At 36.4% G+C, this 14,346-nt stretch overlaps 1 protein-coding gene across 1 annotated transcript in view; it reads right to left on the bottom strand.

Annotated features, from left to right (window-relative positions):
• Positions 1-11,752: 11,752 nt before the first annotated feature.
• The window catches only part of LOC128698316 (hexosaminidase D-like), a 2,667-nt gene continuing 73 nt past the window's right edge, over positions 11,753-14,346 (bottom strand). The window contains exon 1 of the mRNA XM_053790510.2: positions 11,753-14,346. This exon is cut by the window's right edge and continues 73 nt beyond it. Within this exon, the coding sequence (XP_053646485.2) occupies positions 12,177-13,814 (1,638 nt within the window). The 5' untranslated portion in view covers positions 13,815-14,346 and the 3' untranslated portion in view covers positions 11,753-12,176.

Below are 14,346 nucleotides of genomic sequence, written 5' to 3'. Positions count from 1 at the left end.
AGTGTAACTTGTTTCTAAGTTGACAGAGAATATTAACTTGTTTCTAAGTTGACAGAGAAGTGTAACTTGTTTCTAAGTTGACAGAGAATATTAACTTGTTTCTAAGTTGACAGAGAATATTAACTTGTTTCTAAGTTGACAGAGAACATTAACTTGTTTCTAAGTTGACAGAGAATATTAACTTGTTTCTAAGTTGACAGAGAAGTGTAACTTGTTTCTAAGTTGACAGAGAAGTGTAACTTGTTTCTAAGTTGACAGAGAAGTGTAACTTGTTTCTAAGTTGACAGAGAATATTAACTTGTTTCTAAGTTGACAGAGAATATTAACTTGTTTCTAAGTTGACAGAGAATATTAACTTGTTTCTAAGTTGACAGAGAATATTAACTTGTTTCTAAGTTGACAGAGAATATTAACTTGTTTCTAAGTTGACAGAGAAGTGTAACTTGTTTCTAAGTTGACAGAGAAGTGTAACTTGTTTCTAAGTTGACAGAGAAGTGTAACTTGTTTCTAAGTTGACAGAGAATATTAACTTGTTTCTAAGTTGACAGAGAAGTGTAACTTGTTTCTAAGTTGACAGAGAAGTGTAACTTGTTTCTAAGTTGACAGAGAAGTGTAACTTGTTTCTAAGTTGACAGAGAATATTAACTTGTTTCTAAGTTGACAGAGAAGTGTAACTTGTTTCTAAGTTGACAGAGAAGTGTAACTTGTTTCTAAGTTGACAGAGAATATTAACTTGTTTCTAAGTTGACATTCCAAGGAATGTATGTGCCTTAATTAATGCTGGTGCTCTTAATACAAGGAATTGGAGCTACTCCCTCCCCTTGGATCAAACCTGAATGCCTCCTATTCTCCCAGGTTTTGTTTGACTCCTATGGGTTTAGTACTTCTCCTTGAATACAATAATAATAATAATAGTGGTAATAATAATAATATAATCATAAATTAAAGGTTCGGAACATTGACAGTTCAGAGGGACGTCTAAACTGTCGTATCTGAGCGCCTCTGTAAACACACTGATTATGTATCAGTGATGGTGAAAGTGTTGAATGATGATGAAAGTTTTTTCTTTCTTTTTCAGTTTTTTCTTTCTTTTTGGGTTTTTCTTTCTTTTTGAGTTTTTTCTTTCTTTTTGGGTTTTTCTTTCTTTTTGAGTTTTTTCTTTCTTTTTGGGTTTTTTCTTTCTTTTTGAGTTTTTTCTTTCTTTTTGGGTTTTTCTTTCTTTTTGAGTTTTTTCTTTCTTTTTGAGTTTTTTCTTTCTTTTTGAGTTTTTTCTTTCTTTTTGGGTTTTTCTTTCTTTTTGGGTTTTTCTTTCTTTTTGGGTTTTTCTTTCTTTTTGGGTTTTTCTTTCTTTTTGGGTTTTTTCTTTCTTTTTGGGTTTTTTCTTTCTTGGGTTTTTTCTTTCTTTTTGGGTTTTTTCTTTCTTTTTGGGTTTTTTCTTTCTTGGGTTTTTTCTTTCTTTTTGGGTTTTTTCTTTCTTGGGTTTTTTCTTTCTTTTTGGGTTTTTTCTTTCTTTTTGGGTTTTTTCTTTCTTGGGTTTTTTCTTTCTTTTTGGGTTTTTTCTTTCTTGGGTTTTTTCTTTCTTGGGTTTTTTCTTTCTTTTTGGGTTTTTTCTTTCTTTTTGGGTTTTTTCTTTCTTTTTGGGTTTTTTCTTTCTTTTTGGGTTTTTTCTTTCTTGGGTTTTTTCTTTCTTTTTGGGTTTTTTCTTTCTTTTTGGGTTTTTTCTTTCTTGGGTTTTTTCTTTCTTTTTGGGTTTTTTCTTTCTTTTTGGGTTTTTTCTTTCTTTTTGGGTTTTTTCTTTCTTTTTGGGTTTTTTCTTTCTTGGGTTTTTTCTTTCTTTTTGGGTTTTTTCTTTCTTTTTGGGTTTTTTCTTTCTTGGGTTTTTTCTTTCTTTTTGGGTTTTTTCTTTCTTTTTGGGTTTTTTCTTTCTTTTTGGGTTTTTTCTTTCTTGGGTTTTTTCTTTCTTTTTGGGTTTTTTCTTTCTTGGGTTTTTTCTTTCTTTTTGGGTTTTTTCTTTCTTTTTGGGTTTTTTCTTTCTTTTTGGGTTTTTTCTTTCTTGGGTTTTTTCTTTCTTTTTGGGTTTTTTCTTTCTTGGGTTTTTTCTTTCTTTTTGGGTTTTTTCTTTCTTTTTGGGTTTTTTCTTTCTTTTTGGGTTTTTTCTTTCTTGGGTTTTTTCTTTCTTTTTGGGTTTTTTCTTTCTTGGGTTTTTTCTTTCTTTTTGGGTTTTTTCTTTCTTTTTGGGTTTTTTCTTTCTTTTTGGGTTTTTCTTTTTTTTGGTTTTTTCTTTCTTTTTGGGTTTTTTCTTTCTTTTTGGGTTTTTCTTTTTTTTGGTTTTTTCTTTCTTTTTGAGTTTTTTCTTTCTTTTTGGGTTTTTCTTTTTTTTGGGTTTTTTCTTTCTTTTTGAGTTTTTTCTTTCTTTTTGGGTTTTTCTTTCTTTTTGGGTTTTTCTTTCTTTTTGAGTTTTTTCTTTCTTTTTGGGTTTTTCTTTCTTTTTGGGTTTTTCTTTCTTTTTGAGTTTTTTCTTTCTTTTTGGGTTTTTCTTTTTTTTGGGTTTTTCTTTCTTTTTGGGTTTTTCTTTCTTTATGAGTTTTTTCTTTCTTTTTGAGTTTTTTCTTTCTTTTTGAGTTTTTTCTTTCTTTTTGAGTTTTTTCTTTCTTTTTGAGTTTTTTCTTTCTTTTTGGGTTTTTCTTTCTTTTTGGGTTTTTCTTTCTTTTTGGGTTTTTCTTTCTTTATGAGTTTTTTCTTTCTTTTTGAGTTTTTTCTTTCTTTTTGAGTTTTTTCTTTCTTTTTGAGTTTTTTCTTTCTTTTTGAGTTTTTTCTTTCTTTTTGGGTTTTTCTTTCTTTTTGGGTTTTTCTTTCTTTTTGGGTTTTTTCTTTCTTTTTGGGTTTTTCTTTCTTTTTGAGTTTTTTCTTTCTTTTTGAGTTTTTTCTTTCTTTTTGAGTTTTTTCTTTCTTTTTGAGTTTTTTCTTTCTTTTTGAGTTTTTTCTTTCTTTTTGAGTTTTTTCTTTCTTTTTGAGTTTTTTCTTTCTTTTTGGGTTTTTCTTTCTTTTTGGGTTTTTCTTTCTTTTTGGGTTTTTCTTTCTTTTTGAGTTTTTTCTTTCTTTTTGAGTTTTTTCTTTCTTTTTGAGTTTTTTCTTTCTTTTTGAGTTTTTTCTTTCTTTTTGAGTTTTTTCTTTCTTTTTGAGTTTTTTCTTTCTTTTTGAGTTTTTTCTTTCTTTTTGGGTTTTTCTTTCTTTTTGGGTTTTTCTTTCTTTTTGAGTTTTTTCTTTCTTTTTGAGTTTTTTCTTTCTTTTTGAGTTTTTTCTTTCTTTTTGAGTTTTTTCTTTCTTTTTGAGTTTTTTCTTTCTTTTTGAGTTTTTTCTTTCTTTTTGAGTTTTTTCTTTCTTTTTGAGTTTTTTCTTTCTTTTTGAGTTTTTTCTTTCTTTTTGAGTTTTTTCTTTCTTTTTGGGTTTTTCTTTCTTTTTGAGTTTTTCTTTTTTTTGGGTTTTTTCTTTCTTTTTGAGTTTTTTCTTTCTTTTTGGGTTTTTCTTTTTTTTGGGGTTTTTTCTTTCTTTTTGGGTTTTTCTTTTTTTGGGGGTTTTTTCTTTCTTTTTGAGTTTTTCTTTCTTTTTGGGTTTTTTCTTTCTTTTTGGGTTTTTCTTTCTTTTTGGGTTTTTTCTTTCTTTTTGAGTTTTTCTTTCTTTTTGGGTTTTTTCTTTCTTTTTGGGTTTTTTCTTTCTTTTTGGGTTTTTCTTTCTTTTTGGGTTTTTTCTTTCTTTTTGAGTTTTTTCTTTCTTTTTGGGTTTTTCTTTCTTTTTGGGTTTTTTCTTTCTTTTTGGGTTTTTCTTTCTTTTTGGGTTTTTCTTTCTTTTTGGGTTTTTTCTTTCTTTTTAGGTTTTTCTTTCTTTTTGGGTTTTTTCTTTCTTTTTGGGTTTTTCTTTCTTTTTGGGTTTTTTCTTTCTTTTTGGGTTTTTCTTTCTTTTTGGGTCACTCTGCCTCGGTGGGAAACAGCCGATGTGCTGAAAAAAAAACCTGAGTGCTAAACCCACAAGGATCATACAGCACTGAATAATAATAAAACTCTTTACGGTGCCCCGAGGCCTGGTGGCTAAAGTTCTCACTTCACACTGTGAGGGTTCAGGTTTGATTCCCAGTGAGGGTGGAAATTCTGGGCATGTTTCCTTACACGGGTTGTCTATGTTCACTCATCAGTAAATTAGGTACCTGGGTGTTAGTGGACTGGTGTGGGTCACATCCTGGGTGTTAGTGGACTGGTGTGTGTCACATCCTGGATGTTAGTCAACTGGTGTGGGTCACATCCTGGGTGTTAGTGGACTGGTGTGGGTCGCATCCTGGGTGTTAGTGGACTGGTGTGGGTCACATCCTGGGTGTTAGTAGACTGGTGTGGGTCACATCCTGGGTGTTAGTGGACTGGTGTGGGTCACATCCTGGGTGTTGGTGGACTGGTGTGGGTCACATCCTGGGTGTTATTGGACTGGTGTGGGTCGCATCCTGGGTGTTAGTGGGCTGCTGGGGGTCACATCCTGGGTGTTATTGGACTGGTGTGGGTCACATCCTGGGTGTTAGTAGGCTGGTGTGGGTCACATCCTGGGTGTTATTGGACTGGTGTGGGTCGCATCCTGGGTGTTAGTGGGCTGGTGGGGGTCACATCCTGGGTGTTATTGGACTGGTGTGGGTCACATCCTGGGTGTTAGTAGGCTGGTGTGGGTCACATCCTGGGTGTTATTGGACTGGTGTGGGTCGCATCCTGGGTGTTATTGGACTGGTGTGGGTCGCATCCTGGGTGTTAGTGGGCTGCTGTGGGTCACATCCTGGGTGTTAGTGGACTGGTGTGGGTCGCATCCTGGGTGTTAGTGGACTGGTGTGGGTCGCATCCTGGGTGTTAGTGGACTGGTGTGGGTCGCATCCTGGGACAAAACTGACCTAATTTGCGGGAAATGCTCAGCATAACAAGGGACTTTCTATATAGTAGTATGTCACTGATGTCAGCTATGGTCTGTATACCTTGTACATGTACTTGTATACCTTGTACATGTACTTGTATACCTTGTACATGTACTTATATACCTTGTACATGTACTTGTATACCTTGTACATGTACTTATATACCTTGTACATGTACTTGTATACCTTGTACATGTACTTGTATACCTTGTACATGTACTTGTATACCTTGTACATGTACTTGTATATCTTGTACATGTACTTATGTACTTTGTACATGTACCTGTATACCTTGTACATGTACTTGTATACCTTGTACATGTACTTATATACCTTGTATATGTACTTGTATACATTGTACATGTACTTGTATACCTTGTACATGTACTTGTATACCTTGTACATGTACTTGTATACCTTGTACATGTACTTGTATACCTTGTACATGTACTTGTATACCTTGTACATGTACTTGTATACCTTGTACATGTACTTGTATACCTTGTACATGTACTTGTATACCTTGTACATGTACTTGTATATCTTGTACATGTACTTATATACCTTGTACATGTACCTGTATACCTTGTACATGTACTTGTATACCTTGTACATGTACTTGTAGAAATAGGTATTATTATATTTCTACATGTACATGTACATCGTACTAATTATTGATTAGTACTCTATGTTCCGTATGGGTTTAGTGCCTAAAATTATTGTAAGTATTATTAGTAGTATTATTATTGTCATTGAATAAGATTAAGTTGTGTACAATCTACAAACATGTATTTTTGGTATAGGAATACAGTGGACCCCCGCATAACGATCACCTCCGAATGCGACCAATTATGTAAGTGTATTTATGTAAGTGCGTTTGTATGTGTATGTTTGGGGGTCTGAAATGGACTAATGTACTTCACAATACAGTGGACCCCCGGTTAACGAACTTTTTTCATTCCAGTAGTATGTTCAGGTGCCAGTACTGACCGAATTTTTTCTCATAAGGAATATTGTGAAGTAGATTAGTCCATTTCAGACCCCCAAACATACACGTACAAACGCACTTACATAAATACACTTACATAATTGGTCGCATTGGGAGGTGATCGTTAAGCGGGGGTCCACTGTATTCCTTATGGGAATAAATTCGGTCAGTACTGGCACCTGAACATACTTCTGGAATGAAAAAATATCGTTAACCGGGGGTCCACTGTACCTTGTTAATATGGCGGGTTAGCTTCCAGAGCGCTGCTGTAATTTGTTTTAAGGCGATAGTTGCCTTAAAGCGAATCACAGCCTTTTTTTTTCGCTTGCTTAAAAATGTGTTTACACTGTTATTAACCCATAAACGGTCCAAACGTAGATATACGTTTTTTCAACATTTGAAAGTATGTAAAAAAAGTAGATTTTTTTTTTTTTTTACATTTGAAAATGTGTAAAAAAACTTTGATTTACTTTTTTTTTTGTTATATTTGAAAATATGTAAAAAAAACGTAGATCTACTTTTGTAGCACTACACATGTGAACGTAGATCTGCTTGGACCGTTTACGGGTTAAGTTTGCCAGAATACAATTCTGTTAGGTAAGACACATATGCAACAGTTAGGTATCTTTATTATGAATGAAACGTTTCGCCTACACAGTAGGCTTCTTCAGTCGAGTACAGAAAAGTTGATAGAAGCAGAAGATACTTGAAGACGATGTAATCAGTCCATCACCCTTAAAGTTTTGAGGTGGTCAGTCCCTCAGTCTGGAGAAGAGCATTGTTCCATAGTATCTTCTGCTTCTATCAACTTTTGTGTACTTGACTGAAGAAGCCTACTGTGTAGGCGAAACGTTTCATAATAAAGATACCTAACTGTTGCATATGTGTCTTACCTAACAACCTGTCGGTATTTTATACCATTTTAATGTTCAGAATACAATTCTGTGACACAAAGTGTATAAATGGTGTAAACAGACTGAGAGTGAGTAATAAAATAGCACAGGTCAGCTAATGTGCAGAAAATACTAAATGTATTTGTACAGTTGTCCCCCTGTATCCACTGGGATACATCCCAAGACCTGCCATGGATACCCTAAACTGGGGATAGTAGGGAACCCTGTATGTACAGTGGAACCTCAAAAATCGAACTGCTCCCAACTCAACCAATTATGTAAGAGTATTTTTGTAAGTGCTTTTATAAGTGTATTTTTGAGGGTCTGAAATGGACTAATCTAATTTACATTATTCCGGATGGAAATAAATTCATTCGGTAAAGGCACATGAACAGCCTTCTGGACCGAAGAAAGTTCGATATTTGAGGTTCCACTGTACTTGAAAGTCATTTTTCATCTCCATTGATAAATTACACACAGTAAGTCAAGAATTAGCTCTTTTTCTCTGATGGGAAGCACTTCACAGCTTCTCTTAGGCTTTAAAGAGCTGCCGCCATCACGACTTTTGTGCTTTGGGGTCATTATAAAGCAGAATTAAAAGTTATTTTTGGGACACGGTAAACATTGGATAACAGTGGAATTGCGGAAACCGAATCCACAGATATGTGGGTTTTGCTGTAATTGAGAAGTGCCATGTTAGCAAGGCACTCTAAATTGAAGCACCGTGTTAGTAAGGTATGCCTGTATTGTGGAATGTTAAATCAGTGAATTGTATTTCCTGAAGCGCCCGGCCCACGTTGATCAGTGTTAAATCAGTAAAAACATGATTTATCAAACCTTGATGGATTTTTGGATTACAAGACAAAATCTGCTGAGGTGACTGAATAGACTATCAGAGTCCTCTATTTACACAATTGTCTGCTATTACCATCGCATCAAAACAATCTTTATCCACAACAGTTGCCATTATTGGGCCACCTGCTTCCCTTGATTAGTCCATGAAGTTGAAGATTTAATAGTAATTTATATATACGTAAGTGTATATATACAGTGGACCCCCGCTTAACGATCACCTCCGAATGCGACCAATTATGTAAGTGTATTTATGTAAGTGCGTTTGTACGTGTATGTTTGGGGGTCTGAAATGGACTAATCTACTTCACAATATTCCTTATGGGAACAAATTCGGTCAGTACTGGCACCTGAACATACTTCTGGAGTGAAAAAAGATCGTTAATCGGGGGTCCACTGTATGTATATATACATATATATATATATGTCGTGCCGAATATGTAAAACTGGTCAATTAGCAAGAACTCATTTAAAATTAAGTCCTTTCCAAAATTTTCTCTTATACGAGTAAAGATATATTTTTTTCATTTTTGTTAATGTAAAAATTTTTAATTTTGCACCAAAAGAAACTTAGAAAACTCACCTAACCTTATTATAACAAGAACAATTTATTTTAGCCTAACCCAACTAAATATTTTTTAGATTTGTTTACAATAATTTAATACTAAACAAACACAGTGAAATATATTTTTTTCGTTAGGTTCAGATTAATTTTGGCGAAATTATTGAATACACAAATTTTCACTTGTCCTATATGGCAAGATGAGCGTTGCTATTTAAGCCAAGATCGTAAGTTCTGCCTATTCGGCACGATATATATATATATATATATATATATATATATATATATATATATATATATATATATATATATATATATATATATATATATATATATATATATATATATATACAGTGGACCCCCGCTTAACGATCACCTCCAAATGCGACCAATTATGTAAGTGTATTTATGAAAGTGCGTTTGTACGTGTATGTTTGGGGGTCTGAAATGGACTAATCTACTTCACAATATTCCTTATTGGAAAAAATTCGGTCAGTACTGGCACCTGAACATACTACTGGAATGAAAAAAGTTCGTTAACCGGGGGTCCACTGTATATATATATATATATATATATATATATACATACGTAAGTGTGTGTATATATATATATATATATATATATATATATATATATATATATATATATATATATATATACTTTTAGGTATAGTTCAGTGTACAGGTGGTCCTTGACTTACAATGGGGTTACGTTCTAACAGACTCATCATAAGTCAAAAATATCGTTAGTCATATATGAGTAGGATATGCTAAATAAATAAGTAAATAAATAACTACCATCACTAAATAGGTAAATAAACAAATAATTACTGTAACTAAATACCCATATTGAAAAGTAAATAAATGAATACAAGTTTTGGACTTGCCAACTTCATGCCGGGTAATTATCTTAAGTTTCACCGTCAGCGTTGTATAGCCCTTGTGGCTTAGCGCTTCTTTTTTATTATAATAATAATTAAGTTTCACCTCCAAGGTAACTGCTGCCACACCATTGTAAAATCAAAATATTGTAAGTCGAGAATCACCTGTATCTACATGCTGGAAGTTTAATCCCTATTTTAGGGGTAAGTCAAGGACTTACAAACACGTTGAACATCTTTTGTATATAATGTTCGTAATACAGGAAATCTTCAACTTTAAGGACATGTTCGAGACCTTCTGTATTTTAACATTATGAACAATAATGTCAAAATGCACAATAATAATGATATACACAATACAAAAGATTGTCAACGTGTTTGTAAATCAAGGACTGACTGTACTGAATTATTGTCTGATAATGAAAATGTTAAGAATAGGCTTTAAACCCAATTAACCAGCTGTTTACCTTTTTTTGTGTGTGTGATGTTATGTGAGGCGTGTTTAGCATGGCCCAGTAGGCTCACTCTGGTGCTCAATTATTCTCATGTTCTTATTTATTCCCGAACAAACCGCAGTACGGGTAGGGATTGACTGGCCTGGAGTTTTACAACTCACTTTCCGCTAGTTTGATCTCCACCCGTACCGTGGATTTTTGCAAGCATGTCCTTACGATTTCGTGAGTTATTTCAAGCATTTCGAAGCCTCAAACCTCGTAATCATTATGAAAAAATAATTTAGCCCTTGATGGGGTTTGCAACTCCGATACGATTCAAAATAAAAATGTTTATGAATACTTTAGTGTTATTGTTCCTTATGTAACTTAAGATTCTTAGGAGGAAAATACATTGCTGTACAAAAACAAAAGAAGATGAAGAAATTTGAAAATGAAGACAAAGAAGAATAATAACCTCCCGTCCCTCACTTGCTGAGCCCTACAGGTTTAGAGCTTCCCCATGTTAATAAAGAAAATGTTAAATGGATTTATTTTATTTATGTAATGTTAATGTTAACATGAATTACACGACTTTCTGGTTTGAAAAAACTTTCGTTAGATTTTTCAAAAATAAAGTTGCTTTTTTTTATTATATATAAATAATGATGATGATAATAATGATTATAAAAATAATAACAGTAACAATATTAACAGTAAAAATAATAATAACAGTAGCAATAATAATAATAACAGTAACAATAATAATAGTAATAATAATAGTAATAATAATAGTAATAATAATAATAGTAATAATAATAATAGTAATAATAATAATAGTAATAATAATAATAGTAATAATAATAATAGTAATAATAATAATAGTAATAATAACAGTAACAATAATAATAGTAATAATAATAATAGTAATAATACTAATAATAATAGTAATAATAGTAATAATAACAGTATCACCAATAATAATCATTTTTAATCCTTAAATGGACATTCCTTTGCATCATTAGGGGGGGGGAGATCTCCTCCCCTTCCTCAGATCAAACCTGATTTCCTCTTGGTCCCTAGGTGCTATGTGACCCTCAGTCACATATGGTTACTAGAGTTTATATTAATGGTACGTAATACACACATATGATGAATAAGACACATGTGCAACACCCGGGTGTCTTTATTGATGAATAAGACACATGTACAACACCTGGGTGTCTTTATTGATGAATAAGACACATGTACAACACCTGGGTGTCTTTATTGATGAATAAGACACATGTACAACACCCGGGTGTCTTTATTGATGAATAAGACACATGTACAACACCTGGGTGACTTTATTGATGAATAAGACACATGTACAACACCTGGGTGTCTTTATTGATGAATAAGACACATGTACAACACCTGGGTGTCTTTATTGATGAATAAGACACATGTACAACACCTGGGTGTCTTTATTGATGAATAAGACACATGTGCAACACCTGGGTGTCTTTATTGATGAATAAGACACATGTACAACACCTGGGTGTCTTTATTGATGAATAAGACATGTACAACACCTGGGTGTCTTTATTGATGAATAAGACATGTACAACACCTGGGTGTCTTTATTGATGAATAAGACACATGTACAACACCTGGGTGTCTTTATTGATGAATAAGACACATGTACAACACCTGGGTGTCTTTATTGATGAATAAGACACATGTACAACACCTGGGTGTCTTTATTGATGAATAAGACACATGTACAACACCTGGGTGTCTTTATTGATGAATAAGACACATGTACAACACCTGGGTGTCTTTATTGATGAATAAGACACATGTGCAACACCTGGGTGTCTTTATTGATGAATAAGACACATGTACAACACCTGGGTGTCTTTATTGATGAATAAGACACATGTACAACACCTGGGTGACTTTATTGATGAATAAGACACATGTACAACACCTGGGTGACTTTATTGATGAATAAGACACATGTACAACACCTGTGTGTCTTTATTGATGAATAAGACACATGTACAACACCTGGGTGTCTTTATTGATGAATAAGACACATTTACAACACCTGGGTGTCTTTATTGATGAATAAGACACATGTACAACACCTGTGTGTCTTTATTGATGAATAAGACACATGTACAACACCTGGGTGTCTTTATTGATGAATAAGACACCTGGGTGTCTTTATTGATGAATAAGACACATGTACAACACCTGGGTGTCTTTATTGATGAATAAGACACATGTACAACACCTGTGTGTCTTTATTGATGAATAAGATAGATCAACCTGCACAGCAGGCCTCTTCAGTCGAATACATAAGAAAAAAAGAGTTGAAATAGGTGAAACTAGTAGAGGGATAATTTCAGGGTAATTAGTCCCTCAGTCTTGGAGTGGAAGCCCACAGTAGTCTTGAAGACTCTGAAGAACAATGGTGTTCCAAAGGTCTTCTGGGCTGTCAGGTTTCAGGGGATGACTGTTGTTCCAACGGTCTCCTGGGCTGGTGTTACCTGGAGAAGGTTTCGGGGGGTCAACGCCCCCGCGGCGGGGTCTGAGACCAGGCCTCGTGGTGGATCAGGGTCTGATCAACCAGGCTATTGTCAGGTTTCAGGGGATGACGGGCGTTCCAAAGGTCTCCTGGGCCAGGTCTTGTGACTCAACAGTAAAGTAGCAGAGTGGGTAAGAGTAGCAAGTGTGGCATTGAGAGTTGCTAGATGTTGTTCTGTCCATTCCTCTACTGTAGCGTTATTGTGGTACTGTGGTAACACCGCTTGTGCTTCGATGCGCAGGTCCCTCAGAGCTGAGGTGAAGCTACGTAGGCTTACCGTAGCTTCCCTTACGCGGTTGGGTGAGGAGAAATTGTGATGGATGTTGTATGGGGTCATCCAGCCTCCAGTTTCTATCTCTCTCATCATGGTGTTGATGTTATCTCTCAGACGAGCGTAGCGGTGAAGAAAGGAAACCATGTTGGCTCCCTGGAACGAGCAGTCACGAGATGCCCATAGATGTGGATCTCTTGTAGGATCCAGGATCACATGCGGGGGGCATTCCAGCAGGGTGTAGGCATCGTGTAGGACAGCAGGCGTCAGGAACCCACGTGAAGCAGTCAGGAGGGTTAAGACTAGCGAGGGGACAGACGGAGGGAGCAGTTCACAGAGCACAGCGAAGTGGTCATAACGAGACCAGCCAGTAACCACAATTCCAGCAACATTCAGACCAGCATAGCGCCTCATCCGCTGCCCAACCTGCACCCAGGCCAGGGTATTAGCAGCATGCTTAGCAGCATCGGGCATGATCGCGCGGGGTCCCGTGGCTCCTTTAAACGCTGGGGCCAACCATACCCTGGGAAAGACAGCTGCGTAGGTCCTAAGAATGTATGGTGGGACCATCCTAGACACGTCTGGACCATACGCCCATACTGTGGGTTCCACCAGACCAGCCAGAGCATGCAGCAGGTGGGAAGGGGCGTGGCGGAGCATATCATCCCATATCAACACACGCACGCCCCACCTCGATTTCACGTACTGCGCCACGTACGCCACATGATCCACGTACAATTGTAAAGGTGCCAGATCACGAGCCTGACAACGGCGGCACTGAGCTAAAGTAAACACCTCATCTGCACCTATGTGGACGATTGATGTCTGCACCGCTGACATCATCTGATTGATGGCCTCAGTAACCAGACGTGACGTGCCCGGGTGAGACGGGCAAGCCTCCCCTGGGGACTCACCCTCGCGTAGCTCTGCCCACTCTGGAAGCTTGAGGGCATATTCCAAATGCCCTAAACTCTGCATCAAATGAATCATCATCAATCCTGCACCTTTGGCTGCTATTCCAACGCGTTTCACCTCATCAATTGTATAAGCATTGTAGGCTGAGAGGTTTGCTAGCGACCCTGTGAAGGGGAAGGAATCTTCCCACTCTACCAGAACCCCTGTTGCTCCTGCTTGCGCCGCTAGTACCATCATACCCTCAATCACCTCTATCCTAGGGGCAGCACCCTTAAGATCTAGATGCCACAGACGGTCAGGGGGCGCTTCAGTGCCAGGCTGGGTATGCAATCCCTGCCCAGATGGGAGATGCACTGGGGGAAGGTGTTGACGAGGTGTGACTAAGAACACAGATGACTTCAGTTTCAGTCGCCCTGTTGGAAACATCCACATTACTATCATACTCAAGACTATTATCATCCCTACTGTCATGCCCACACGTCGACGTCGACACTTTAATGTCATTCTAGACAGATCTAGAAGACAACTTGCTTCTGTTTATGAACTTGGGGGTTAGTAAACCAGGGCAATCCAAGGAAGCCAGGCAGTGTGGCTTACTTCCATTGTAGTCCTTGGATTCTCTTTACGTGGATGCCACCCGCAACAGTCAACTAACACCCAGGTACCTATTTACTGCTAGGTGAACATTGGCAGCAGGTGTCAGGTGACTTGTCCATACGACTCAATACTGTTTCACCAGACCTTCACTTGTTTTACAGTACTGTGTGAAAGACATCGATCTCTTGTTGTATCACAGTTTGATTGATCAGACACTGAGCCTTGATTCGTCGACGGAGGACTGAGCCGGCACTGAAGCAGGAGGGAGAGGAGAGCGATGGTGTGTGTGTGTGTGTGAGAGTGTGTGAGTGTGTGAGTGCGAGAGGAAGCACCTCAACTGACGCCTCATTTAATTGGAGCCCCTCCACTGCGGTTGCTGTTACACACACACACACACACACACCACACACACACACACACACACCACACACACACACAC

Source organism: Cherax quadricarinatus, chromosome 92 (assembly GCF_038502225.1).
Source record: "Cherax quadricarinatus isolate ZL_2023a chromosome 92, ASM3850222v1, whole genome shotgun sequence".
NCBI classification, from domain to species: Eukaryota; Metazoa; Arthropoda; class Malacostraca; order Decapoda; family Parastacidae; genus Cherax; species Cherax quadricarinatus.
This window is presented reverse-complemented; position numbering and strand designations above follow the sequence as displayed.